This window comes from Aotus nancymaae, unplaced genomic scaffold, assembly GCF_030222135.1.
Source record: "Aotus nancymaae isolate 86718 unplaced genomic scaffold, 86718_ANA_hifiasm-v0.15.2.pri h1tg000076l, whole genome shotgun sequence".
Classification (NCBI taxonomy): Eukaryota; Metazoa; Chordata; class Mammalia; order Primates; family Aotidae; genus Aotus; species Aotus nancymaae.
In genome coordinates, this window is record NW_026988491.1 from 22,839,880 (window position 1) to 22,867,734 (window position 27,855).

General features: G+C 58.6%; 1 protein-coding gene across 2 annotated transcripts in view; it reads left to right on the forward strand.

Moving 5' to 3' along the window:
• Positions 1–27,855, forward strand: part of TAFA5 (TAFA chemokine like family member 5) — a 216,844-nt gene that overhangs the window by 54,849 nt on the left and 134,140 nt on the right. Inside the window, exon 1 of one of the 2 annotated variants that reach the window (XM_064368242.1) lies at positions 27,345–27,576. The exons of the other annotated variant lie outside the window; for it this stretch is intronic. Within the exon in view, the coding sequence (XP_064224312.1) occupies positions 27,486–27,576 (91 nt within the window). The 5' untranslated portion in view covers positions 27,345–27,485. Of the gene's footprint in view, positions 1–27,344; positions 27,577–27,855 lie in introns of those variants that run through there. 2 annotated transcript variants of the gene reach the window in all.

The window sequence follows — 27,855 nt, forward strand, 5'->3', positions numbered from 1 at the left end:
GTAGACACGGAGGGCTTCCAGCCCAGGCCTGATAGTGACACCTGCTCATCAGCGTGTTGAATTACGTGGACTGTCAATAAATGCCAGGAACAATATGAGCTTCAGGGACGTGGAGTCCATCCGCCCCAGGCAGCTGGCGGCCGGCCCCACGCAGGGAGGTGGGTGGGCAGTTCCGTGTCTGTGCTCTTCTGCACTTTGGCACAGGGAATGATTCTGCATGTGTTCCAGAAAGTGGCCCTAATTTGAATTTAGATCTTATTCATGGTATTCATGTGGCGGCATTTGGAGGAGGGGACGCCATGGCAGTACCGAGCAGCATGCAGGGACTCAGCAAAAAGCAGGCGCAGGTGCCTCCCCGGGGTCCCCCGCTCCTCTCAAACCACGGTGGTCCCGCCTGTCCTGCTTTTGGAGATGACTGCCCCAGATGGTGTGGCAGGGCCAGGCAGTGCCGGATTGGGCTTCATCTTCTGCACTGACTGCTGCCTGGCTTGGGGCGGTGGTCAGAGCTGTGGCATCTGTGCACGTTGAAGACAGGCAGGGCCCCTGCCCTGGTCTGAGGACTCAGCTCGGAGATGGATTAGCAAAGCGCCCCTGGCAGCAGTGCCGTGCACCCTGGGCAATGGCACTCATGGTCCTAGACGTTCATCGCCAGCTTCCTCTGCCCCAGGCGGGGTCCAAATGATTTCCTTACAGTGATACACTCATCCCAGAGGCCACCCTGTCAGGTGCTGTCACGTCCCTGTCTTTCTCCAAGAGAAATTGAGTCACAGTGTTTCAGTAACTGAGAACGTTGAGTGACCCGTAAGTGGCACAGCTGACTTGTATCAGAGGCTGGGAACTTTGGGTGTGCAGGGCATGGGGGTAGCAGCCTCTGTGTGTCCACCGAGGTGACCCTTCCCTGTTCCCACACACAGTCTGCCCTTCCTAGAGCTGGAGAAGGCTCCAGGACTCGAGAGCTAGGCTCCTGGGGCTGGGCAGTGGCACACCTGGCCAGGATAAGGTGTGGGCCTGGGAGGGACGGGGTCAGTGCAGGCCACAGCTGAGACCAGATGCAGACAAGGGCACCATGAGAGGATGGGGGCTTCCAGGTGGCACGTGGGCCTCTCACACACCTTTCCCACAGGCTGGTGGGAGGTGCCCGGCAGGACCCTGGCTGGCTCCCTGGGAGCAAGCCAAGAGGGCAGGTCTGGATGGAGCCGGATGGGAGGGCTTTGACCTTGCAGAGCCAGGCGCGCCTGGGAAATGCATCATGATGTGAATACCAAAGCAGGTACCCCTGCCCAGCCCACGGTTCCTAGCAGGCCCCATTGCCTTCCACACTCCACGTCGTTCGCTCCTCCCGAGGTCCCTTTGCAGGTTGGAACCCGAGGCTCAGAGGGGAGGTGGCTTGCCCGGGACCACGCAGTGGCTGGATATGGAATCTGGACAAGGTGCCTCCTGACCCAGGGCCCCCTACTCTGATCTATGGGTGTCTGGGCTCCAAAAAGCTCTCTCTGACTTTCTTGTTCCTTGGGAATGAGCAGTGCCTCCAGGATTCAGGTCTGAGGTGTGCCCAGAACCACGTGGACCCCATTCGTTCCTGCATTACCTGGGGGTGAGGCAGACACTCCCGGTCCTGCCGTGGGCATCGTAAGATGGGCTGCTGTGGTGTCCCCTGCCTCCCAGGGCTGCTCTGAGGGCACCCCTGGGGAGCATTATGCAAAGTCCTCCTCTCCACTCTAAGGCATGGGTTGAGGTCCCTCCCTGCAGTGTCTCGGTGAGCAGGAAGCAGGCACAGTATGAATGTGACCTCTGACAGCTCAGCCACACTGCAGGCCCCTCAGCGCTGGCTCCCAGGGGCCCCTGACCCTGACCTGGACAAGGCTGGGCCCAGAGCACCCTGGAAGGCAGGGAGCCCACAGGGTCAGTGCATCTGAGGTCGGGGAGGAAAATGTGGGCTGAGGGCTGAGCAGCTTGGCTCTGACCCAGATGCCTGGCACAGTCTTGATGGGTGCCAGCCCCGTCTCAGCCCCAACATCAAGAGCAGACCCATATCCGCTCCTGTCACCTCCTGGGCAAGAACACCATTGGATGAAAGGCTTCCAAGAACTGGATGAGCAGCATAAGCCCCCCAGGGATGGGACCAGGTGACAGCGGCTCGCTGGTTTTCCTGGCACACACTAAGGGGCTGAGCCCATCATGAATTCTGCTCCAGAACTCCTTGATATTTGCCTTAAAGTTCAGCTCTAAATATAGACCCGTTGGGGTCTGTTGCAAACGTTTTCTTGGGGGGCCTGTTGATGTGCGTGGGGCCCTGTGGCGGACAGTGTTCTGGCACCCACCCTTCCCCCTGGTCTGCAGCGCTGATGGAAAGAGGTGCAGATGGGGAGACGGGGGCCAAGGAGACTCCTCCAAGAGAGCTGTGCCTCTGCTCCACCCACTCCCCTGACTGGCCAAGGCCCCACCTGTCACCCCAGGCTCTTCTGTGGCAAGTGTGGGTGTGGACGCTGTTGGTAACAAAGGTATAAGATCAAACAGGGAGCCTCCGAGCCCCTGCCAGGATATGGGAGCCGTGTGGGAAGCTGACTGAGAGCTCAGGCTCCTGTCCCCCCAGTGGCCATTCTGTTCTGACTGTCCTCCCAAGTAGAAGCGTCCTCTGGCGCTCCCTCTGTTGTGCTGTCACCTCGGCTGTGTGGTTGCAGCCTGGGCACTGTGAGCCTTCCTGTGTGGGCTCCTGGGGACCCCCGGAGAGCGCCTTCCACAGAGTCGCCAGCCACAGCAGGTCTCACGTAACTTCTGCTGTGGAGAAGGGTCCACACCTGCCTCCCGTGGGTGAGCTGCCTCCGCTTGCTGGGGTCCTGGTGCCCGGCTGCTGCCCCCTAGGAGCTGGGCTCTGGTTGGGGAGGAGGGCTTCCTGGAGGCAGCGGCAGATGTCTGATGGCCTGAAGCCCTCAGGAAACCTTCTGAGGGGCTGTTGTTTAGGAAACAAATCCGTCTGCTGATGTAGCTGCTGGGCAAGTCTGTCTGCTCCGAGTGCACATCCTCTCTCGGGGTCCTGCAGGCACGAGGTGGGCAGCCTGCTCTCTGTGGGTCAGGACTCAGAGTCTTCACAGGCTGGCAGACCCCACACCTGTGCCCAGCCCTGCCTATGTGGATCCATCACCTGGAACCCCCGTCGCGGGGCTCAGAGCTGCGGGCAGGGTGGGAGATCCCTTCCGGAGGGCCCTGTAGATTAACTCGGCTTACTTGAGTCATTGATTTTGTCAAGGGTCCGTTTATCACACTGACAACTGGAAAAACCTTAAATAAATATTTATCAACCTCTGAGGGGCCCAGCCAGGCTCCCAGGAAAGAGAAGGGGCAGCTGGGATGGCACCTCCGTGGGGCTTTCCAGCTCACCCCGACAGAGGAGGCCCAGGGCCAGCCCTGGGTGCTGGTTGGTCTGCCTGCTGCTCATTTATTCATTCATTCATCTTTCACCCCAGAGAGCCCAACCCTGGTCTCTCACCACCATGCCTCTCACTGGCTCAACTTAGGCCCTGCTGTTATCCTCCTCTGGAAGCTTCCTTTCTGGGCATCTTCCTGACTTGTGCAATCCTGGCTTCCCTCAGATGCCCAAAGGCCACCTCCTCAGGGGAGACTTCCTGGACCACTTTGACTTCACAGGCCCCTGGCCTGTGCCCCTCCTGCCGGGCTCTCTGTGTCTCTGTGGCGGCCCCGTGCCCCGGCTCTGTGGTATGGACAGTGGTTCCTGTGTCCTCGATGTGTCCCCGCAGTCGTGGGTCAGTCCCAGCTGTGTTCCCGGCTGCATTCCCAGTACCCTGACCAAGGACAGATGCCCTGGAGGTGCCTAGACCTGAGGGAATAGGAAGGAGGGAGGGAAGAGGGATGCAAGCTTCCCTGGCCACATGCACTGAACACCCAGGAGGAGGCTGGGATCATTGGAGTCCTGCCCCAGGGACAGGATGGTGGGAGAGGGTGAGGAGGCATCCTAGGGAGGAGTCCTGGGGCAGGGCTGGGAGGGGTCAGATCACCAGGCACCACTGTCCTTGACTCTGTCCCCCACCTGGGACCCGGACAGCATTCTGGAAGGTTCCTGCAGTGTCTGAGCGCATAGCCATGCCCAGCTGGTGCAGGCCCGTCTGCCGCCCAGGGCTCTCTGTCCTGACAGGTGGTGCCCTTGCCGTCTGCCTGCCTCGGGGTGAAGCCCTGGCATGCCCAGGCCCTCCTCAGTTCAGTCTGTGGCCTCTTCTTGCTGCGAGGACTTGTCAAGGCCCCTGGATGCAACCGAGAACTTGACAAGGGAGGGTGTTGAACGCTCATTAGGTGACCGCTGTCCACTTGCCCAGCTCTCCACCTCCGTCTGGGCCACGTGTGGACACTGTGCTTGTCCAGGCCACTGTCCTCCAGTGGGAGCATCAAAGGAGATAGGGAAATTCCCCCAAAGTGGCAAACAAGCCGCAAACAACAGGCTTCCTTTTTATCTGGCTTTGGCTCCCAGAACCCAGGTCCTCGGGCAGCTGCTCAGAAGCCGTCACCTCCTACCCCGGCTCCAAGAATGAGGTCAGGCTGTGGGGAGTCTTTGAAGGGTCGCGAGGAAGAGCTGCAGGCTTTCTGAAAGGGCTCCTGCATGAGCGTCCCCAGGGAAATGCTCCCGGGTGCCTGAGCTGCAGACTTTGAGGGCGCAGGAGTTTGACGGGCTAGTTTAGCCCATCATTTTTTCCCATTAATAAAAATCAGGATAGGAAAGAAATTATCATAATCCAACACTAACAATGAAGCTTTCCCATTTACTTCTCTTTCTGTAAGGGGTTTTTTTTTTTAATCAAAATCATTTATGATTAATACAGTGCATATTAAAACTTTTAACCTGCTACCTTCATAAAGTAAAAAATGTTCCCAACATATTACATTTTTAATCACATGAGTTAATTACTCTTTAGGGAGGCTCTGGAAGTTCTGGAAAGGAGGGTATTACAGATTTCAAAGAATGAGACTGAAACTGTCATTTTAATGAGAATGCAAATGAGAATCTCTAAGGTTCAGTGAAGGTCACAGCAGCTTCACCATCAAGTTATTACAGCCATTTATTGCCAGTAACAAATGAATATTAAAAGCTATTGTTTTAACAGATTAGTCCTCCAAATTATTATTATTTCAAAATTTCCCGGGTGTCTGGAATATAATTTAAAAATTATGAAATGCTAAGATTCTCTGCAGACCTATAATCCTCTCATGAGACTGTTGGTTTTTACAAAGATGTGAGCCTCTCTCTCCCTGGGCGTCAGAGCTTGCAGGAACATCTCTGCAGAGACACTGGGACACTCGTGCTCAGGTGCTTCCTCTCCCCATCGTGGTCCCAAGAGGGGGTCCCGAGAGCTGTGTTCTGGGGAGTCGCTGGGCAGGGCCCCAGGGTGGCAAGGTGGCCCCTGAGGCTGATTCTCTGAGATCTCCGATGTTGTGGGCAGGAAAGGGCAGCAGGCAGTCAGACGGCTCCCACTGCAGGGACACCCCATCCTGGACACCTGTCCCTGCCCCACCCACTGCTGTCTCTTAGCAACCAGCCCAGGCCTGGCACACAGGGGCTCGGCGGATGCCGAGTGAAGGGAGGGAGGATGGATGGATGATGAAGGGAAGAATGGATGCTGGCTGGTGGCATGGGGCTGGCGGTGGGCTAGCACTCTTCCTAAGTGGTGTGGCCGGCTTCCCAGGCACCTGGGCATTCTCCTCTCTCATCCCTTTCCCTCTCAGAGCAGTCCCCTGTCTCACCAGCAGAGCAAGCAGGGCCCAGCCTGGGTGCGCGGACCCTAGGGTCCTGCGACGGACTTCCGGGGGGGTTGGCTGCTCCCTGTTGGAGGATGGGGCCTCCCAGCTCATTCCTGCGGCTTTTCCTGCCCCTCTCACTCTCACACCGTAGTTCAAAATGTCTGTGTCTTCAGAAGTGCAAATGTTCATGGGAAGAGGGAGGGAGGGAGACGAGGCAAAAATAACAAGACCCCCAAACCCACCAGACACTTCGAAGTTCCTGGAAGTGGCCTGGGGTGCACCCCCTTGCCATGGGCACCCTGTGGTCTGTGGCCTCCTGCAGCCAGATGACCCTGTCATCAGCAAGGCCCAGAGAAGGGGGACTTGAGGTAGGAGACCAGCCCGAGGGCGTCAGGCAAGATGGGAGAGGAGTGGGGATGACGGAAGAACAGGGATGGGGGAGTGTGGGCATGGGGGAGCGTGGGGATGGGGGGAGAGCGGGGATAGGGGAGCGCGGGGATGGGGGAGCACGGGGATGGGGGAGCGCGGGGATGGGGGAGAGTGGGGATGGGGGAGCGCGGGGATGGGGGAGAGCGGGGATGGGGGAGAGTGGGGATGGGGGAGAGGGGGGATGGGGGAGAGCGGGGATAGGGGGAGAGCGGGGATAGGGGAGCGCGGGGATGGGGGAGCGCGGGGATGGGGGGAGAGCGGGGATGGGGGAGAGCGGGGATGGGGGAGCGCGGGGATGGGGGAGCGCGGGGATGGGGGAGCGCGGGGATGGGGGAGAGCGGGGATGGGGGAGAGCGGGGATGGGGGAGCGCGGGGATGGGGGAGCGCGGGGATGGGGGAGCGCGGGGATGGGGGAGCGCGGGGATGGGGGAACGCGGGGATGGGGGAGAGTGGGGATGGGGGAGAGGGGGGATGGGGGAGAGCGGGGATGGGGGAGAGCGGGGATGGGGGAGAGCGGGGATGGGGGGAGCGTGGGGATGGGGGAGAGCAGGGATGGGGGAGAGCCGGGATTGGAGACAGCGGGGATTGGGGGAGAGCGGGGATGGGGGAGAGCGGGGATGGGGGGCTGGGACCACTGGCAGGAGACTGCAGAGCCATCTCTCAGGGAGTAGTTGCTTCAAGCTCACAGACCTGGGAGGGGCTGGGCCAGGCCTTGAGTGGTGCTTGTGAGGGGTGGGGACCCTGCCGCCTGCTCCCCTGCCCCTGCCAGGGCCTACTCCTTGCCCTTGCTCCCTCCCTCGGGGTGTCCTGTCCTGTGGGCCGAGTCCTCTGATGAACATGGGATCCAGGGACCGGGCTAGGAGCCTAAATGCTGAACCCCACTCCTGGAGGGGAATTGTCAGAGGGCATCACAGGCAGAGGAGATGAATTTGTCCTGGGGAGGCTCCCAGGGGGCTGGGAGAAGAGGCGGGTCCCTCAGAGCAAGTGTTGACTGGTGCTGCACCCCCAGGCCCCCCTGTGGCCAGCCCCTCCTGCAGAGCAGCCCCTCTGGGGTTCTCCAGGCTCCAGGGACCTGGTGCGGCTGTGGCTGCGTCTCGATCTTGCGCACCACAGGGAGAAGTAATTAAATGTAATAGATGCAGAGGCTCCCGAAATTACATTATTTAGGAGCTGCAGCTTACACACATACGCACGCAGCCTAAGCTGCAGATAATTAATAGATTTATTTAAATCAGCCTCTGCCATCTGTATTCATCTGGAAGAGACGCTCCTTGGCAGGCCCATGTCAGAAGACCTTTGATTTGTGAAAGGACAGTGGGGTGTCCTGAAGAGGCACTGGGGGCAGCAGGGGATTTGGGTCCCCAGGACACTCGGGTCCTCAGGGGTTCCGGGGCAGCATGTTTTCTGGTCACTGGTGCTTGGGGCCCCGTATGTAAGGAAGCACCCAGCTTCCTGTGGGCCAGATGCCAGTTAGATTCCTGGAGGCAGAGGGTCCCTGCACGTGGGGCGTCCTCCTGAGAAGTCGGTGGCCGTGCTGACGGCAGGACATGCAGCCTCTTGGCTTTCCTGGATGACGCGGCCTGGCAGAGAGCAGTGGTGTCAGGACGTTACTCAAAAGCTCCCCCTTATTTGGTCCTTGCACCCAGGAAGAAAGGCGCCTGAGCCTGAGGATTCAGCCCAGATTGAAAGTCCATGAGCTGCGGAGGAGGGGTCTTTGCTGAAGTGGGTGATTTCCTCCTTGGGTGGAAGGTTGAGGGGCTGAGAGCCTTCGGACCCAGAGCCCAGTACCCTCTGGCCGATCGCTCCACAGATGGTTTCTGGGCTCTTGCTTTGGCTTGCTTGGCTGGTTAGAATGTTCTGGAAGGTGTGGGGTTAGGAACCAGCTCCGATGCCATCTCCTTCCCATCTGCCATCACACGCCCATGGCCAGGCTGGCTGGCTGGCTTCCCTGCAGAGCCCTGACCACGAGGCGGGACGTGCCGCATCCATGCCTGCCCGTTACATCTCAGCCCCTCCCCTAGGGGCCAAATTCTGGCTGGGTTCCCTCTGATCCCAGCAACCAGCAGGTGCTGCAATGGTGTGAGGGAGGGAGTGAACGACCCCGTGAGCTGTGCAGAGAGGCCCGGGGAGAAACGTCTGCACTCCCCAGCTGTGTGAGGCCCGCCCCAGAGGAGGCCGGAGCACTGTGGCTGGAGTTCTGCTATTTCTGGGACCCGCATGGCTTCCTAGGGTTCCTGGGAGGATTCAAGGGGCTCCTCTGGCCAAGGAGACAACGCAGCCGTGCAGTGGGAGCAGCTGCGGGTTTGCTGCAAGGTCCTGGTATGAGCTTCACAGGCCTTGTGTCTGTGGTGGGAGACCCCCGTGTGGGAGAGGTCCCTTCTGCCTTGGGAGTACCTGGGCTCACGGCTCATGTTCTGATTTAAAATTTTAAGACAAACACGCTCTGCTCCTCCCTCCGGGGGCTGTAGGGGCTGGGCTGTGGCTGCTGCTGGGTGAGGGAGCATTTGTGAATGCATGGCCGCCGGACGATCTGGTCACTTGCTCCAGCGTGGCCTATGTGGTCCTCACTGTGTGCCTTCCAGGTAGCCCCAGGAAGGGACCCAGGGACATATGTCCAGGGCAGGTGGCTGGCCAGGGTGGAGCTTGGACTGCGGCCTCTGCCTGAGCGGCTCCATGGCCCCGTTCTGTCTCCACCTGCTTGTCTCATGGGAAAGGTCAGACCTGCCCTAGCCTAGGTGCATCCTCCCACCGCATCCTCACTGTGACCTCAAAGGACAGGGGTCCTGGGACTCATTTGCAGGGGACATTTCCTTCCAGTGGTTCTAGGGGAGCGGACCTCGGGGACGAAGGTCCTGGCATGGCCAGAGCCCTCCTGGGGTGGATCCTGGCAGGCTAGGGGCTTCTCGGAGAGGGGAGGAAGGCAGACTGGGGCAGAATGAAGTCAGCCCAGCAGCGTGCAGAGGGCACCCTGGTCCCACCTTATCACGGCCTTGCTCAGGGCCCGTGCTCCACAGCCCCACAGCCCCCGTGCTCACTTCCTTGAGGGCACTGCCCGGCTCTGGGGATGCGGATCAGGCACCCTGCAGTCCACACCAGCATCCTCGTGCACTCACGGGGCGCAGCCCTGCCTGCTCGGTCCTGGGAGGAAAAGCAGGTGACACACGAGAGTTACCCCTCCCAGAGGAGAAGAGGGCCACAGCTGGGCCAGGTGTGGTCATCAGGGACACCCACCATCAGGAAGCCCACAGTGGGCAGGGAGAGTGCCCAGGTCTGGGGTTCACGGCCAGCGGCAGTAACGGCATCAGAGCTGTTCTAGGGCCTGAATTGTGTCTCCCCAAAATTCCTATGTTGACGTACTAACTCTAGCTCCTCAGAACATGGCGGTACTTGGAGACGGGGCTGTTAAAGAGGTGATTAAGGTTAACTGGGGTCGCAAGGGTGGGCCCTGATCCAGCGTAACTGGTGTCCTTAGGGGGAGAGGTGAGGACAGGGACAGGCACAGAGGGGCCACCCTGTGAGGGACACAGAGAGAAGACGGTGTCCAGGGGCGGAGGAGAGCAGCCTGAAAGGAAGCAGCCCGGCCCACACCCTGAGCTGGACTCCCGGCCTCCAGGGCTGTGAGGACATATGTTTCTGCCCTGAGTGGTGCTAGGGACAGGGCTGACAGGGATCCTGCCTGTGACGTTCTGTTTTGGCTGCCCTGGGACACCTATCCCAGGCAGTGGTGAGATGGGAGGTGACTGAGGTGGCTCTGTGCAGGAGGCTGAGTGGGAACCTGGTCTTGCCCGGGCGTCGCAGGCACTCCACTGAAACCTGGCAGCTCAGGCTCCCTGAGGATGCCAGGGCACAGGCCGCCAAGCACCACGGCCACTCACAGGTGGGAAGGCACCTCCAGACCCTCAGCAGCCCCCTCCTGACCTGCCCTTAGCAGGCGGTGACAGGCGATCATTGTGCAGGAAGGGCTCTGGCCATGCCTAGAGCTCTGTCCCTGAGGTCAGCTCCCCTAGAACCACTGGAGGGAAATGTCCCTCTGCTAATGGGTCCTAGGACCCCTGTCCCTTGAGGTCACAGTGAGTATGCAGCAGGAGGATACGTCTGGGCCAGGGCAGGTCTGACCTTTCCCATGAGACAAGCAGGTGGAGACAGAACGGGGCCATGGACCCAGCTCAGGCAGAGGCCCCAGTTCAAGGCGGGGGTGTGTGGTCTGTTTCCCTCCCCAGCTTCCTTTAGATTCTGCACATCACCAAGATCAGCGCAACCTCCAGGGAACGGGGAAGGTGATGGGGACTCCCAGATGGATGGCAGGCCAGGCCTGTGCCAATTCATTGGCATTCAGTACCAGCATCGCACCATCCCAATATAGCCATTATTGCGTCTTCGCTCTCCGTGGCTGCATTATAATCGGAGCTTATGTTCAATTTGCTGGGAGCCAGCAAATCGTCGTCTGCTTTCCCTCAGCACACACTCATTTGCAGTTGGCCCTAGGTGTTTCTCAAAGTCTAGCATTTTACACATAGACAAATTAAATCTTGTTTGTGAATGTGTCCCCGCCTGGAGCTGACATGATGCTGTTTAAGGGCCGTCGCGCCTCTCGGGTCTTGGAGCTCATAATCATCTGCATTTTCAGGCGGCAGATTCCTTGCAAGGGACACGGCCTCAAAGCCAGTAATGAAGTGATTAGGTAGAGTTGGGCTGCCCTGGGTGCTCGCCACGGTCTCTCTCCCACTGCCTGTGGGAGCGTGGCCTCGGGAGCGGTGGTCTGGGGAGAGGTCTTTTTGTGGCTGTGGCGTATTTATTTGGCCAGCCAGGAAAACCTCCGTAGTATCTTCCAGGCGTGACCACGTAGTCCAGGGGCTGTAGGCCAGCGAGGTCCCGTCAGGTTCAAGAGCCAGAAGGGGGAGGGCGTGATGAGAGTGTGTGCCACTGAAAGCTGGTGGTTCACGAGGTCAGGAGGACAGCCTGGATGCCCACGTGTGCCTGGGGCCTGGGCAAAGGGCCGGCCCACCTCCTCCGCTTGACTCACCTCCGCCAGCTGCCAGGGAGGGAGAGAGCAGGTGTGCAGTGGGAAATTCACAATGAGCAGGTGCCAGGCCTGAACTGGGTCCCCCACATTCAAATGCTGAAACCCCAGCCCGAGGGCGATGGCATTTAGAGGTGACGAGGTCATGAAAGGAACCCTTCTGCTGGGGTAGGGTCCTCAGGACAGAGGCATGAGGGTGGCTCCCGGTCCCCTTCACTGCTACGTGAGGGGCACAGTGCCGAGGGCGCAAGGAGGGACCCCACACCACGGACCCAATTGGGCTGCCTTCGACTTTGTTTTTGAGGCTGCCCAGGTCGTGGTGTTTTGTGGTGGCAGCTGGAGCTGACCCCAGTGGTGGATGCTCGTGCTGGGCCACTGGGCTGCCACGCAGCAGATCTCGGAGCCCATGGCAGTTGGGGCTGCTTAGGAAGTGGGTCCCACACTGCAAGGGTGGCGCTGACTTTGGCCTCTCAGCCATCACTACTCATGCTCTTTCTGGTCTGGGGGTGGCTTTGCTCTCGGGAGCAGGCACCTGAGGTCCCAGGTAGAGTCCCTTCCTGAGATGAGCCGGGCGACCTGGCAACCCACATTGCCGGGGCCCCTGCTCCACAGCCCCGCCCCTAACCCTGACCATCCTGGAGGGCTTCTCTGAGCAGTGACATGGCCGATGGAGGAAGGTGCTCCCGCCACAGTCTCCACGTCCCCAAGGCTTCACCTTGTCACTGCAGCTGTCAGAGAGGGCCTTGCAGATGGGAGAACCAGGAGACCTGGGTGGGCTGTGGGATTTGGCTGAGCCTGGAGGAGGAGGAAGGAAGCCAGGAAGGGGCGGATGGGTTGAGGGCTCAGCCTAAGCCAGGCAGGAGAGGCGGCGGGGCCTGACCCTGGGGAGCAGAGGGGACAAACCCAGAATCAGACATGGCAGGGATGGGGAAGGGATTCAGGGACAGCGCCACAGGCCTGGTCATCATCTCATTACAACCTTCGCCAAAGGTGCAGCCAGTGTGTGCTGAATCCTTGCAGGGAGTGGTGGAGACGTTCCTATCTCAGCCTCGCAGGGGAGGACCTGAAGCCAGAACGCTAGAGTCCAGACCCCTGTGGGTGTGAGGGTCTGGGCAGGAGCCGCAGGGTCTTCTTTCTGTGCACACACCGACCATTCTCCATCAGGCAGCCGCCATGGCCACTGATGCCTTCACAGTGTGGGATTTGGGGACCGCCATGTGTGTCCCACAAGAAAGCCACGTTCTTGTAAGGGAGGGGCGTCACTGCTCTCAGCAGGGGGCCGTTTTGCTAATGGGGTCCTGTCAGTTTCTGGGCAGGGGTATGACATGGCTCAGGAGTCTGTCCCTGTGATGTGCCCAGGCTGGTGCCATCAGGCTCCTGGCATTGGTGTGGCCCCGGCATTGGTGTGGTCCGCTGTCCTGGCATTGCTGCGGCCCCAGCAGGTCCCCCAGTATTTCCATTCTTGGCCTCTGGTCACTGGAGACCCCATGTAGGATGCCAGTAGCCCCGGGGGTGCAGGTACATCATCAGGGCCTGGAGCCAGCCCAGGCAAGGGCAGTGCCAGCAGGCGCCCAATGTGAGGTGCTTTCATGCTGCAGAAGGCCCCGGGGTCCTGAGGCCCATGCTGGGTCGTGAAAACCAGCTGTCTTTATCATTATTATTAGTAGTAGTATTTTGAGATGGAGTTTCACTCTTGTCACCAAGGTTGCAGTGCAGTGGTGCGATCTCAGCTCACTGCAACCTCTGCCTCCCAAGTTCAAGCAATTGTCCTGCCTCAGCCTCTGGAGTATCTGGGATCATGGGCACCCAGCACTACACCCAGCTAGTTTTTTGTATTTTTAGTAGAGACGGGGTTTTACTATGTTGGCCAGGCTGGTCTCGAACTCCTGACTTCACATGATCCATCCCCTCAGCCTCCCAAAGTGCTGGGATTACAGGCGTGGACCATTGGGCCCGGCCTCACAGTTGTCTTTAAAGTGCCTTTTGTTTTGCTCCTGTGTCTGAGCAGTTCTCGTCCTGTGCTGTCCCCCACACCTGGGGATGGAGGGGCTCCCTGTGTGGGTGACACTGGGATTTGTCTGGGTCTGGCTGTGGCAAGCTCTGTTCTTCGAGCTGGGAGCATTGTGGGTGGGACTGTGGAGGGAGGTGATGTGTCCCGTCCTGGAAGGTGTGTGTGATCATAGGACAGAATGTGGCCTCAGGCCTCAGGGCACAGGGAGCAGCTGGGCTGATGACGCCCCACGTGTCGCATCCACTCTGCTCTTTGGCTCCGGGACACTTTGCTGGTACATCTATCACCAGCCCAAGGAATGTCCTTTCTTCTTCAAGGCCAAGCACCCAGAGCCTCTCCCTTCCCCAGGGATAGCCAAGTCCCCGGGCGATGGGGTCAGGGTGGGTCTGGCCTAGGCCCCTGACACCGCTTCTCCCATGACAGTTCCATCCCCAAAGTGAGAGAGGAGTCACTTTCAAACTTTGGAAAACTCCCCCAAACCACACAGGCCCCCACTTAACGGCCCTGAGACCCTCTCTCCTCTCCCAGCCCAGGATGCCCGCCTGTGCATCTGATGGTACTGGAGGCCCTGATGGAGCTGCGGGCTGCTGCCTTGGCATCTCCCACACCAGAGCTGGGCTGGACCGAGCCGCCCGGTTGGTCCTCCGCAGCCTCGAGTGACCTTCAAGAGCCTTGGCCCTTGACCTTCCACCATTTCTCTGAAATTTAGCAAACAGTGCCAGCCACCCCTCCTTGGATGCTCGGCCAGGTCCTCGTGTGGCCCTCAAGAGTCCTGCATACAAGTGGCCCCTTGTCCCGGGATCTCGGCACTGCAGCAGGAGCAGCTGTTCTCTGTGTGCATTTTTCCAGTGGGGACCACAGTGGGCGCTTATGTTGGGACAAAGGGGTGGTTTTTCCCAGCTTCCGGGGCTCTGTCTGGCCTCACTCCCCTGCAGTGAGGAGGCTGGGCCCTGAACTCCTCCGGGCATGGGCGGAGGGTGGGGACGGTGTTGGCTGCCTATGCGAGTGCCTGGAGGTGGGTGGCAGGTGGGGCTCCTCTCGTCTCCATATGGGAAGAGGGGCCTGGCTTCCAGAGGGTGCTGCACCTGCCATCCGAGACGGGGCTTTTGCTGCTGCTGGGTGGGCAAACAGGTCCTGGAGCTCAGCGCTGCTGGGCTCCCCACCCCTCAGACTCCTCTGCACCCCAGTGGTCTGGGGCGTGGCCTCCTCCCTTGGAGCAGCAACGGTCACAGTGCCTGTTCTGCCACCAGTGAGCTGAGAAGGGTAACGGGAGCTCAGACTCCTGGGAGGACACCAGCTCCTTGACATAGGTCAAGACCCCGAGGACCCGTGCCAGGTGGCAGTGCCGACTCCACCCTACTATGAGTGAAGGCCACTCCCTCCCTGGCCCACCTTGCCCCTCCCTCCTCAGGGTCCTGCTGGGCTCCTCACCGGCTCCGGGCTGCCTGCGGCTGAGTGTCCTTGTCCTTCCTGAAACCTGAAACCGACGGCACTGTGGAAGCAGCAGCTGTTCTCTGTACAGAGTGCATTGTACAGCAGGGGGTTCTTCAGCGTGGGGTCCCCAGAAGCAGGCCCTAAGACGAGGCCTGCGTGCACGTGGTGTGTGCAGGAATGAGGGCCTGGTGGCTGATCCCCCGGTCACACTGTGGACAGCTGGACACGTGACCCTTGTGGAAACCCCGGAAGACAACCAACAAGAATGAGCGAAGGCTGCTACTCACGGCCGCGGCAGCAGGATGGCAGGAGGCTCGTGGTGGAACAGGGACGCTCCAGGTTGCCCTGATGGGAGGCCTAGGCCTGGGCAAGCCTGAGCGGTTCCCTAAGGAGGCATCCGGGCACGGTGGGTTTTCTCTGGTTGGTCCTGAGTTGGACAAAGGGACAGAACAGGAGGGAAGCTGGTGGTTGCTGACCTCTTGGGCCTGATGGCTGCAGAGGCTGTGAGTTGGCTTCTGAGCTGGCGGCTGCAGGGGCCGTGGGCTAGAGTTCCATTGTCGTGTGTGGTCTGGCCATTGTCCTTACGGATGGTCAGTCAGCCCAGCGGGGGCTCTGACAAAGCTGCACGCCATGGGCTGGGGCTGGGGGTCTTCCGCCCCGGGGTGAGGGTGGGGCATCTGTGTTCCCAGCTCTGCAGGCCTTCACCGAGGGCCACACCACATGGGGGCACTGGCCCCAGGGACTACGCCTCCTTCTCCTATGGGCAGAGTGGGCTGCAGCGGTTGTAGAAAGCTTCCAGACCCAGCACGTGTGCTCGTCCTTGGGAGTGACTGAGGGAATGTCCTGGGGGGTGTCCATCGACTTTTCCACCATAACCAGCTTAGAAGCAGAGCAGCTGCCCCATGATGAGTGCCTTTAGTGCCACACACAGCCTCAGACGTCCCGCCAGTGGCCCTGCAAAGAAGATGAGCTGCGGAAGCCGCGTCTGGGAGAGGTGTCAGCTGGCATGTCCAGCCTTGAGGGGCTAGAGGAGGAGAATTAAAGTGCATGGCCCCACCCCTGCCATCTTTGCTCTGCACTCTGCCTTCTCATGGCCATGGTGGGGCTGAGAGAAGCTTGGCTGGAGGAGACTGGCCATGGTCACAGCCCGCAGGAGCCACCTCCGGCTTAGGGCAGGCCCAGGAAACACGTGGGAACACCACTGTCATGGCCAAGTGCTGGGTGGGGTGTGGGACCTGAGAAGGCAGAGCAGGCACGGCACTTCTCAGGCGCTGGCTGCAGGGGACGGGAGGTGGCCCCCTCGCTGTGGGTAGAGGAGTGGGAAGGCAAACACCTCAGATCCAGCCCTCTGGCTTGATGGACAGCAAACTCCTTGAAGTGGCCGTGGGGTGATGCTCCTGTTCTAGCTTCATAAACGTGTGATGTCCCATTCCCAGCAACCTGTAAATAAATATTCAGCACACCAGGGCCACCAATGCTAACTCCTTTCAACTCCACTCAGCTCAACCTGACTGGCTGGTGCCAGCCTCGGGCAGAATCTGGTGTTCCCTCCCTGTCAATTGAAGGCTTTTGGGCATCCATAGAGAAACTGTGTTATTCGTGGGTCTTAGATTCTGAACGGCAACCTCCCATGTTAGAGCCCTGCCTCACTCTGACACTGCTAAGAGGATTCCCAGGGCCTCACACCTGCCCAGCCCTGCGCTCGGCTCTCAGGAACACACATGCTGGGCTCAGTCATGGAGCTTGCCTTGTGGGGCTAGAACTGGAGTGCAGCAGTGGTTTGAGATGGTAGTTCTGGGTTTTACTCTCTCCTGATTGTTCCTTGCCTAGACCAGAGCCAGGGATGGGTGGATGGATGGATGGACTGATGGGTAGACAAAGGGATGGATGGATGGATGGATGGACAGATGAATGATAGGTAGATGGGTAGATGGATGATGGGTGATGAATAGATGTGTAGCTGGATGGATGGATGGATGGACAGATGAATGATAGGTAGATGGGTAGATGGATGATGGGTGATGAATAGATGTGTAGCTGGATGGATGGATGGATGGACAGATGGGTGCATGATGGATGTACCACGGATAAATGGATGATGAATAGATGATAGGTTGATGATGGATGGATGGATGGACAGATGGATGGATGGACAGATGGATATACCACAGATAAATGGATGATGGATAGATGATAGGTTGGATGGATGGATGGACAGATGGATGGATGGATGGACAGATGAATGATAGGTAGATGGGTAGATGGATGATGTGTGATGAATACATGTGCAGCTGGATGGATGGATGGATGGACAGATGGATGTATGATGGATGTACCATGGATAAATGGATGATGGATAGATGATAGGTTGATGATGGATAGATGGATGGACAGATGGATGGATGATAGGTGGATATGAATGCATGGATGATGGGTGACGGATGATGGGTGGATGGTGGATGGATGGTGGATGATGAATGATCGATTGACAGAGGGATGGATGGTGGATGGGTGGATTATGGATGGAGGGATGGAAGAAGGGGCCGATGAGTATGTTTGGCCTCTTCAGAGAGGTAGCAGGGGCTGCCAAGGTACACCCAGCTTGGTGCACCCTCTCCTTGTGCTGCCATAGGCAGGCTGCGGAGCTGCCTGAGCCTTAGTTTCCTCAGCAGTAAGTTGTTGTGGGGGGATCTTTGCCTGAGAAGGTCGTGAGAAGTAAGTGGGATGAGGTGTGTAAGGGGCGTGGGCTGTAGGGGAGCCAGCCCCGATAATGCGCTTCTCCTTTTGCCTCTGACCTCCTTGGAAGCGTCTTTCAAAGGTCTGGACTATGCAGCAGGTGGTCCTGCAGCTCGCTGGGGTTTGCTCCCACTGTGGTTTGAGGAGTGAGGCCCGGGCATGTCGGTGGGTTGGGTTTGTCCTTTCCCCTCTGCTGCTCAGCACGTCCGCCTTTAGACGGAGTCCCCCTTCCCCGTGGGGAGTGCTCTCGTGGTTTCCAGGGTTTCGCTGCTCCGCCTGCGGAGGGGTCTGTCTCCACATGGGCAGGGGCTGCTTTGGGCTATCTTCTGAAAAATACAGCTTCCAGATTTAGGGTTGGAACATCTTGACTTTGCTTTCATTTTCCTTAGGATAGTTGAACAGGAAATAATTATTTTTAAACAAAAACATACAGAAAACGTGTCTGCTTCCCTGAGGGGCAGGCTGAGCCCCGACTTGGGGAGAGCCTCCCCTGGGGTGCTGCCAGTTCCGCCTCTGGAAGGCTGCTGGGAGCCCTCCTGTGTGCCCCTCTGGCTGCTGGGAGGGTCTCCTGTATGCCCCTCTGGCTGGCAGGAGCCCTCCTGTGTGCCCCTCTGGCTGGTGGGAGCCCTGCTGTGTGCCCCTCTGGCTGCTGGGAGGGCCTCCTGTGTGCCCCTCTGGCTGCTGGGAGGGCCTCCTGTGTGCCCCTCTGGCTGCTGGGAGGGCCTCCTGTGTGCCCCTCTGGCTGCTGGGAGGGCCTCTTGTGTACCCCTCTGTTTCTGAGGACCGGGGGTCACGGGCGCCCTCCCCAGGCCGTCTTTCCTCCTAGCCTTATTAGGAAATGCTTTAAAAGGACAATCCCCACTTTGAGTGAATGGGTTCTATTAAGCCCAGCTAAAGTGAGAGCTAATGTGTGCAGAGAAAAGATAAGAATTTCAAAAAAGAGAGCAGGGTGATCGTGCAGGCGGGGATTGGCTGGCACAGCTGGCAGGGCTGGCCAGGGTGGGCAGGTGGCCTGAGGGGAGGGGGAACAGGCCTGTTCACCAAGGCTCCTCCCAGCCCCTCTTCCTGTCCGCATTCACTCAGGACTCACCAGCTGGTCGCACATCCTCCAGGCTCCTCCGGGTGAGCTCAGGCAGGGGTGGCTGCGGGTGCAGGAACAGACATGACACTGCAGTCTGCAGGGTGGCCTGGGGCATGGAGTCTCACAGGATGAGGATTGAGCAGGGCATCCGTGCCCAAGGCTCAGCCCATGCACGGTGCTGGGCAGGCCTGCGAACGGGCAGAGGTTTGCCTGCACTGGAGTGGCCTGCGGTCCTAGAGCTGGGAGGTGAGGCCAGTGAGGAGCCCGGACCACAGTGGGCAGCGTGTGTGCCAGCTGGGGGCCTTCAGTCCCATCTCGGGGACAGTGAGAAGCTCACGGCCTCTGTTTTCTGGGTATGCCAGAGGAGGTCACAAAAGAAATGGGAGTAAAACAGCCAAGCCCTGGGCCAGCAGGAAGTCTGTCTCCACCGTGCGACTGAGCCCATGGGGCCTGCCTGGACTGCGGCCTCAGCCATCCTCAGGCCCAGCTGGTCGGCGAGAGAAATCAGCACCTCCCCCCGCCGGCCCGCAGCTCATCTTCTCTTTTCTCCTCCTGAAACTGGTGGCCTTTCCTCTGCTGCTTTTTTGTTTCTTCTATCACCTGCTCTGCTCACTTCTCTTCTGCTCCGGAGAGAGGATCTGCAAGCACTCACCCTGGGGTATGAAGCCCTGAGGGCAGCTCAGATCCAGCCCTGCCGGGGCCTCTGCCCTTTGTGCAGAACCAAAACTTGAGCTCAGATGAAGATCCTCTTCTGGGAGTGACTCCAAACAAGGGCTGCCTGGGACATCGCTCTAAGATCCCCACAACAGTGTCCCAGAGATCTCCTTGGGGACAAGATACGGCCTCTTCCATGCATGCAGAAGGAAAAGGATGAAAGAAAACGCTGGTTGAGACCAAGCATGTGCAGTGTTCTCTGCCTGCATCTGCTGTAACCCTTGCAGTGGGTGTCAGTGAGGACTCGGGGCACAGGGAGACTCATGACTGGCCAGCGGTCTGGTCACACCAGTGGCCAGGGCCAAGCTGGGCCTCTGGCTAGTGGTCCTCCCCACCATGAAGCCCATCGCTTTCTGCCCCATGCCGCCCCTTGGCTGCCAGCCCAGCCTCCCCCTGAAGCCCCATCGCCCTTCTCCAGATCTCCTTCCACGGTCCAGCCATGGTGAGCACAACCTGCGGGGCTGGGGTGTGGGGCCAGACGAGGGCAGAGCATCCTCCTGTGCTCATGGCAGGGCCATCGGCACCGTCCATCCTGAACCCCCAGCCAGCTCTGAAGGAGGGGCAGGGCCGGGCTGTGAGCAGACTGGTGCCTGGGGGCCTGAGCCACTGCAGCCCTCACTGGCTGTGGCCTCCTACACAGCTGCCTCTCCACTCTGTTGCCCAGTTTTGGCCTCCGTGGGATGGGGACAGTTGCCTGGGGTGTGCCGGGTACTGCAGGTGGCCGCAGTTACTCAGAAGAGGACATTCTCAGGGCAGGACAGTGGACACAGGGCCACGGGCCATGGATACTCAGACTCCAGCTCCAGGGGAGAGTGGGATGTGTGCAGTCATGGAAGTTTCTGGAAACTGCAAAACCTGACCTGACCCCCACATGTGAAATGACTCTTTGCCTCTCACTGTGTACTGGCATTGATTCAATAAACTGTGTATTTGGGGTGTCCACATGGGGTCCGGGAGCCTTTCTGTTTGTGACCTCTGGGATGGCTGGTCTGATAGTGGATGTGGACGCTGCCAAGGACAGGGGGAGTGTGGCCGCTACAATCAAGGCCCACGGAACACCTAGCATTCCCGTGGGCACTGTGGTCCCTCCTCACCGGTGCAACCCCAGCGCTTCTGACCTGGGCTGTGCCCCTGGCACCCATAGAGCTGCTCTGCATTGCCGTGGCCCAGTCTGCTGGGCGTTGCATCGCTGATCCTGGCTGACACAGGGGCTGGGCTCATCACGTGGCCATGGAAGTGCACGCTGACCCGAGCCATGTGCGTCCCCGGGGACGGCCTCCCGCAGGCCTCACTTGGGTCCCAGGTGCTGGTGAGGCTCATGCTGCCTTCCAGGCCTGTCCCCAGCATGTGGCTGGCGTGCCCTCTCACTGTCTCCCAGGCTCAGAAAGAGGCAGGAACTATGGCCTGCCATGCTGTAGTCCTTCCGGAGATATCCTTGGACCCTCAGGGGCCATGCCAGATTTACCCCAATGTCACGGCCACCAGTGCCCCTGCACACATGGCTGCTGCACCAGAGGCCTCCCTGAGGCTGAGCTCTTCCTCCCCAACATGGTGATGTGCAGATCACCCCTCTCTCTGGCTCAGCCTCACTCCTCTGCTCCCCACACCCCCCTGGCAGGGCCCTGCCACCCTGCATCTGCCCCACCTTACTGCCCACACTGGATGGATTCTGCCGGTCGGTCAAGGCCAGCATCACCACCTCCTGCCCGCCTCGTGGCCTGTGATTAGGGGCATGGCTGTGTTCATACCTACTGAAAACATGGCTGAGGCTGCCTTTGCCTTTTCCTCCTTTTCCTCAAAGAGTGCAAAGTATTACATTTCTATGGATGTAACACAATTTATCTTCATTGTTTTTATGAGACTAGGGTATCTCAAATCGCGGAACATACTTGATGGATATCGTAAAAAAATAAATTACAACGACAAAGGAAAGTTCCAGATGAAAGGCAGGATTCTGCCTCCTTCCCAGCATCCAGGCCCTTCCCCGGGGACAAATGGTTAATAGCTTCTTTCTTACCCAGCCTGGCCCTGATCACTATAAGTTTTCATTTTCAACAGGCACGATGTTAGCAGTGCACACTCAAACTTTTACTTCTTACTTCATCACCTTTGGTCAGGACCTCCTCACTTTCCATTTCGATCAGTGAAAAAAACAGAGGGCTTACTCTCTCCATTAAAACACTGCCTTCCTCTTTTCATTTCTCTATTATGTACTTAACGGTCAGGGTTTGAGAATTATGTTTAGCTTTCTACTGACTTTTCTACATGTTGATTTTAAAACCTGAATGGAATTAAAGTGCATTTAATTCCATTTATATATAGTATTATAATTCCAAATTATAATACTATCCCATAAATGTTTATAGCAGAAAGATTTCTGACTAGAACTGTGGAGAAAGAGATATACCATTGTAAAGATTTTACCAGTTGGATTCTTTCAAGTATCAAGGTCTAATGTATCTTTGTAGCTATTCTTCACGGTTTATTCTACTTCTAGAGAGTCGTAGGTGCTAAATTTTCTTTTGTCCCACATCTCCAGGTGCAGTCCCTTGATTCCCTTTGTTGGTGGAATATAACCTAGACCAGCTTTTTGTATAAGGGATGGGACCAGTAAACTGAACTTTTGAATGCTCTCAAATGGTATGCTTTGTTGACTGTTTAGCTAGGTAAAAAATTCTAGGTCTTCTATCTTTTCCCACCAGAACTTGAAGTTACTACTCCACTGTCTTCACGAAGCCAGTGTTTTTTCAGTGTCAGCTCATTTCTGTCTTCATAGAACACTTTTTTTCCTTTTTTTTTTTTTTGGTTGGAGTCTCGCTCTTTTGCCAGGCTGGAGTGCAGTGGCACAATCTTGGCTCACTGCAACCTCCGCCTCCTGGGTTCAAGTGATTCTTCTGCCTCAGCAACCCAAGTAGCTGGGATTATAGGCATGTTGCTATATTATATATCCATGTACAGCTAATTTTTGTATTTTTAGTACAGACAGGGTTTCACCGTATTGGCAAAGATAGTCTCAATCTCCTGACCTTGTGATGTCCACCTAGGCCTCCCAAAGTGCTAAGATTACAGGCATCAGCAACCATGCCTGGCCTGTTTTTTGTTTTTTTAAAAGCAAATTCTGCAAGATTTTCTTGCATTGCTTGGATATAGGGGGCCTGTCCATTAGATCTAATCAGAATATGGTGAGTCCCTACAATCTGAAGATGTGTCTTTATTTATATTTGACCATTTCCTTCTCTTTGTTGCCTTTTATTCTCCTTTAGAACCTCTAATAAATAAAAGTTGGACGCCTAGGAATACCTTCTAGGTCTCAAGTTTTCCCCACTTTTTCACCTCTCTATGTGCTCCCACTCTTGTAAACATACTTGATTTTATTTTCCACAGCCTGGTCTTCACTCATTCCCATTTTACCATTCAGTGCATACCCTGTATCTTAAAATGGGCCAGTCACATTAATTTCTAAGTTTTTTCTCATTTTCTTGTTTTCCTTTTTTTCCCCATAGAAGTCTGGTTTTCTCTTATTGATACCATATTCTTTCAATTTTTTTGAGAATTTTGCTATTTAGAATGATCACAATTATGGTTATGATTATTTTCCCTGAATTATTTCTGTCCCCTAAGGTTCAAGTGTAGAGTATGCACAACTAGGCCCGCCTTCTCTGTCATGCCACTAGCTTTCTGCAAACACCTTTCTGTAAAGCAGGAGAGAGTGGGGTGATCTCTGCTAGGTCCTGTCTGTGTAGGAATAAAGGTTGAGGTGTGTGTATTGACTGGCCGGCGTGGGTCACCTCTGCCCCGTGTAACCCAACAGGCTTCTCACTTGACCGTGAGAGCTTACTGTATTCTCTGGGAATGAGCAAGGTGCGTGGACAGATGGGCCATCCTGGAAGCAGGCATGGGGCTGATGGGCAAACACGGTCCTGGCATTTGCTGGTGCTGGCAGGCTTGACCCTGGGGACAGACGTTTTTATGCATTTCGCTCTTGGGAGGAATTGTGCTGCCTTTGGACCTGCTGGTCCTGCTTGTCGTGAGTGACCAAGGTCCTTAACTCTGCTTTGCCCTTTTTTTTTTTTTTTTTTGAGATGGAGTTTTGCTCTTGTGGCCTAAGCTGGAGTGCAGTGGCACGATCTCTGCTCACCGCAACCTCTGCCTCCCGGGTTCAAGCGATTCCCCTGCCTCAGCCTCCTGAGTAGCTGGGACTACAAGTGCGCGCCACCAGGCCCCTACACCCAGCTGATTTTTTTTTTTTTTTAGTATTTTAGTAGACACCCAGTTTCAACATGTTGGCCAGGATGGTCTCCATCTCCTGACCTCGTGATCCACCTGCCTTGGCTCCTAAAGTGCTGGGATTACAGGCGTGAGCTATGGCACCTGGCCTTGCCCTGGTTATTTCTTAGACCCTGAGTTTTTCACTCCAGAAGCAAGTTCCCGGCTTTTTTGTGTGCCATGGGCCTCTTTGGAAATCTGCTGAAACCTGTGCGACCCATCTCAGAATAAACTAAAAAGACATGACTAAGAAGATCAATTATATCAACATGCACTTATCAAACGGTCAAAAGCCTATTTTGATATAGTAATGTGTTTTCTTTATGAACACATTACATAAAAGGTCTAGTAGTGGGATGACCATAATTTGAAGTAATGGCGAAAATAAGCTGTAGACTGAGATATCTACAAGAACTGTAATGTGGTATGAAAATACCTGTGATTTTTGTTGGTGATAAAGTCATAGTTATGGCTAAAGTATTGTGTTTACTCTCTACATACTTAATTGAAAGCAGTGTTAAATTTCAGTTAGAGACACGCTAAAGAAAATGCTCACTTTCCCTTCCTAAGTCCCACACCTCAAACACTGTGGGAGCTGTCCCCAGGCAGAAGGCACCCCCTCTTTGGACAGCTTTCCTCTGGCTCTGGTCTGGGCTCCATGCGCCTTAAAGCAGCAATTTGCAGGGGGCATGGGGGAGGACACACCTAGCCGGCAGTGTGGAAACGCAGCTCTGTGGCCGAGTGCTTTCCTGCCTGGACGCCTGGCCACACCCCTGCTTTGTTCCACCTTCTGGGGAGGATGTGGCAGGCATCTTTCTGGTGGTTCCCACCGTAGTTCCTTCTCTTCCATCCAGCAGCTGGGCCCAGGACCCCCTCACCCTTTCTGGCTTGCTTACTGCTTTGGTTCCCAATGCCACCATGGTTTTAGTATTTATAAGCGGTCCTTCCTGACCTGTCAGTGAGACCCTAGGTGCCCCGCCCCCCGAGATCTGTGTTAGTTGTAGCTGGCTCAGGTGTTCACACTGCCATCTGGTGCTGCCTTCCCAGTGGCACCCGGGACCTCTTTGCTCTGCACTGTTAATTCACTCTTGAGATGCCCTGCGTGAGGTTCCCGAGTTTTCAGCTGTGACGGCTTTCAAAAGGTGTAAACAAGGCCACATGCATTTACTGACAGGAGGCCTTGGTGCCCAGTGAGGTGGGATGGTGGTCCCCAGCGCTAGGCAGAGGTCCTTCTCCCACCTGTTGAAAGTCAATTGGTGAGCCAAGCCTCTATGAACTTTTTTTTTTCCTTTATCCTCTTTAATTCTCTTTACAGAAGGATCTTCCAAATGGTTAGTTCTGAAAAATTCCCCTGGTGAATTTAACATACTTTTCTATTTTCAGAATTTCAGATAATATGCACCTGATTGGGGACACAGTGAGGGTCAAGGGCGGGCTCTCTCTCCTGATTGAGGTCCCTTTTTGGGGGCCAGGGGTGAGCACACGTGATAAGCACCCAGAAGACCCTTGAGCCTTCTGACTGGGGAGCTGTGCATCAGGTGCGGGATGAAGGCAGCAACCTTGGGGGAGGTCAGGCTCTGCCAGCCAGGTGGGGTGGGCTCCTGAGCAGCCGCTACCTCTAGAGCATGTCTAGGGGTGGAGAGAGCAGAAGAGAGTGGGGTGCTTATAGGAAATAGGGTCTCCAAGGGGCTTGCATGAGCAGAGAGAATGGCTAGTCCCTCCCAGGGCCCCCCCAGAGCTGCTTAGTTGCTTGACTGGTGTGAGGCTGGGGCCACGCTTCTAGGTGAGAGGAGTCGGATGGGGCGTTCTTTCCTCTCCTGGATGTTTTTGGGAGCAGGTGGAGGGTGATGAGAGCCAGAGGTGAAGAACTGCTTTGTGGGCGCCTCTCTTCTGGCCAGGTGCTGGGCACAGCAGAGCCAGGTCAGGCAGACAGCACCAAGCTTGGCGGCTGGTCCTGACTTTGTCCTTGACTTGCTAGTTGATGTGGGGCCAGTCGCTATGCTGCTACGAGCCTCAGTTTCCCCCGATGCATACCGATGGGCTTGAGCTATCCGACCTCCAAGAGCCCTTCAAGGCCAGGCCTCTTTCCCTTCCTGGCGCATCAGGAGCAGTGTAAGGAGGAACTAGCCCTCATGTGACCCACATGCCCCGCAGGCACCAGCACTGCCCCCACAGTGCTGCATCCAAGCAATGCAATCCAAGCACAGGGTCCGAGGAAGCTTAGACCCCGATTTCTGCCCCCTGCTTTTTCCTGGGCATTTGAAATTCAATTTCAAATTCAATTCAGGCAAAAATGCCTTGAGGCCTTAACCATACTGGTTTTGGTGCTGGGCTCTGGGGCGACCCCCTGACGAGGACACCCATGCCCCCTGCTCTGGCGTGGGGGGTTGGGGAGCAAAACTGGCCGGAAACAAAGACCCCTCCTTCCTAGAGGCTGGAAGGGGGCAGCGCAGGGAGGCGCCTGCTTGTTTCCCCTGGAACGAAACTTGGGAATTAACTGTGCGCCCACACTCTTGGGTGCAGGGCAGCTGGGTGGAGGGTGGCACACGGTAGGGCCAGGGATGTGGTGTGTGTGTGTGTGTGTGTGTGTGTGTGTGTGTGTGTCCAGGCAGAGGTGCCATTTTCAGAAGCCGCGGGACCAGCCTCCTCCGAGCCCTCCCAGCCACTGATAGGGCCCGGCCGGGGTGGCACCTGGGCCCGGGTCTCCCCGCGTCTCCCGGGGCCCTGGGTGCGAGGGAGGCTGGGCACCACCCGAGGCCCCGCGTCCCGGCTCCCGCACCGGCAGGGCTGGCTCTGCAGTGAGGCCCCTGCGCACCTAGGTGGAGCCCGACCCGCAGTTTTCGGCTGGACCGGCCCCACCTGACCCGCCGGCGCGCCAGGCGGGGGCGCTGCAGGGCGAGGGTCCCAGGTCCCTCGCGGCCCAGTGCGCATCGGCGGCCCCGCGGCCTGGAGGAGCGCAGACGGCGGCGGGCGCGGGCCGGAGTCCGAGGCTGCGCGGGCCCGGCCACCTGGGCTGGCAGCGGCGGCGGCGCCGCGCTCCCCTCCCTCCGCTTCCCCAGCAGCCGGCGCCGAGCCGAGCGGGCGGGCGCGCGCCTCCAGGCCGGAGCAGCAGCGGCGTCCCGCGGGCGGCAAGGCGCGCAGCGTCGCCGGCCCCACCTGTAGGCGCGGCTGCCCCCGGCCCCGGCCCCGGCGGCCCAGCGCGCGCAGCCCGCGGGAGAGGCGGGCCCGGACCTCGTCCCGGCCGCGGCGGCGGAGCCGCGGGCTGCGGGGAGCGCGGAGGCCGGCACCGTCTGGAGGGGAGACCGGCCCGCCAGCCCCGGGCCGCGCAAGTTCGATCGCCGCGGGCTCGGCCGGGCCGCGCGGGCCCCGGCGGCGGCGATGGTGCGGCAGCCCCGCGCGCGGCGCGCAGCCCCGGCCCCGAGCCTGGCCCTCCGCGGCGGCGGTGGCGGCGGCGGCGGCGCGGCGGCCCCCTGAGCCCTGGGCCGGAGCGAGCGCGGGCGGCGGAGGCGGCGAAGGAGGAGGAAGAGGAGGAGAAAGGCGACGCCGAGCAGCGGGCGGGGGGGCGACAGGCGGAGGAGGGGGCCGGGGAAGCGCCGGACCCCCCCGCGCCGCCCGGCCGTTGCGCAATCCGCGGCCCGCCGTCCGGGCCCTGCTGGCGGTGCGGCTCCGGGGGCGGCAGCGGGGCTGATTCATGGGGCCGCGGCGGCCGCCCCCCAGCTCCCGGGCCCCCGGCGCCCCGCAGCCCGCGATGGTGGCCGAGTGGTCGGAGCGGCGGCCGCCGCGGCCCGAGACTTTCTGCTAACCTCCCCGCCCCCGCCCGCCTGCCCCCTCCCCGACACCCCCTCCCCCGCCTGCTCCCCTCCCCCCTGCCCAAAAAGACACACATCGCCTCCCGGAGTGGCGCCTCCAGTCGCGGCGAAGCGCGGCGTTGGCGGCGGATGGAGGGCGCGAGCGGGCGGCCGCGGCGGCTGCACCCGGCGGGGCGCTGATGCGGCGCCTGGACCTTCGCTGCGCGACTTCGGGGGCGTCGGCCGAGCGGGGACTCCGCGATGCAGCTCCTGAAGGCGCTCTGGGCACTGGCAGGGGCCGCGCTCTGCTGCTTCCTCGTCCTGGTGATCCACGCGCAATTCCTCAAAGAAGGTAATTGTCCCCGGGCGCCGTCCTCCGAGCTCTGCCCGGCCCGCGGCGGTCCCGGCGCCCGACCCGGCTTCCAGCACGTTCCGCCGCGGCCGCCGCTCGCCCGAGGCTCGTGGAGCGCCACTGCGGGGCCGGAATGGCCGGCGGCGCGACCCTGCCCGGAGCCCGGCCCCCCGCGCGTCTCGCCGCCCCGCGCCTTTCGGGGCTCACCGGCAGGGCGGGGGTTCGGGGCGTGCTGCAGCCTCGGTTCCTCTCGCGCCGCTCTGGGTCCCCGGCCTGAGC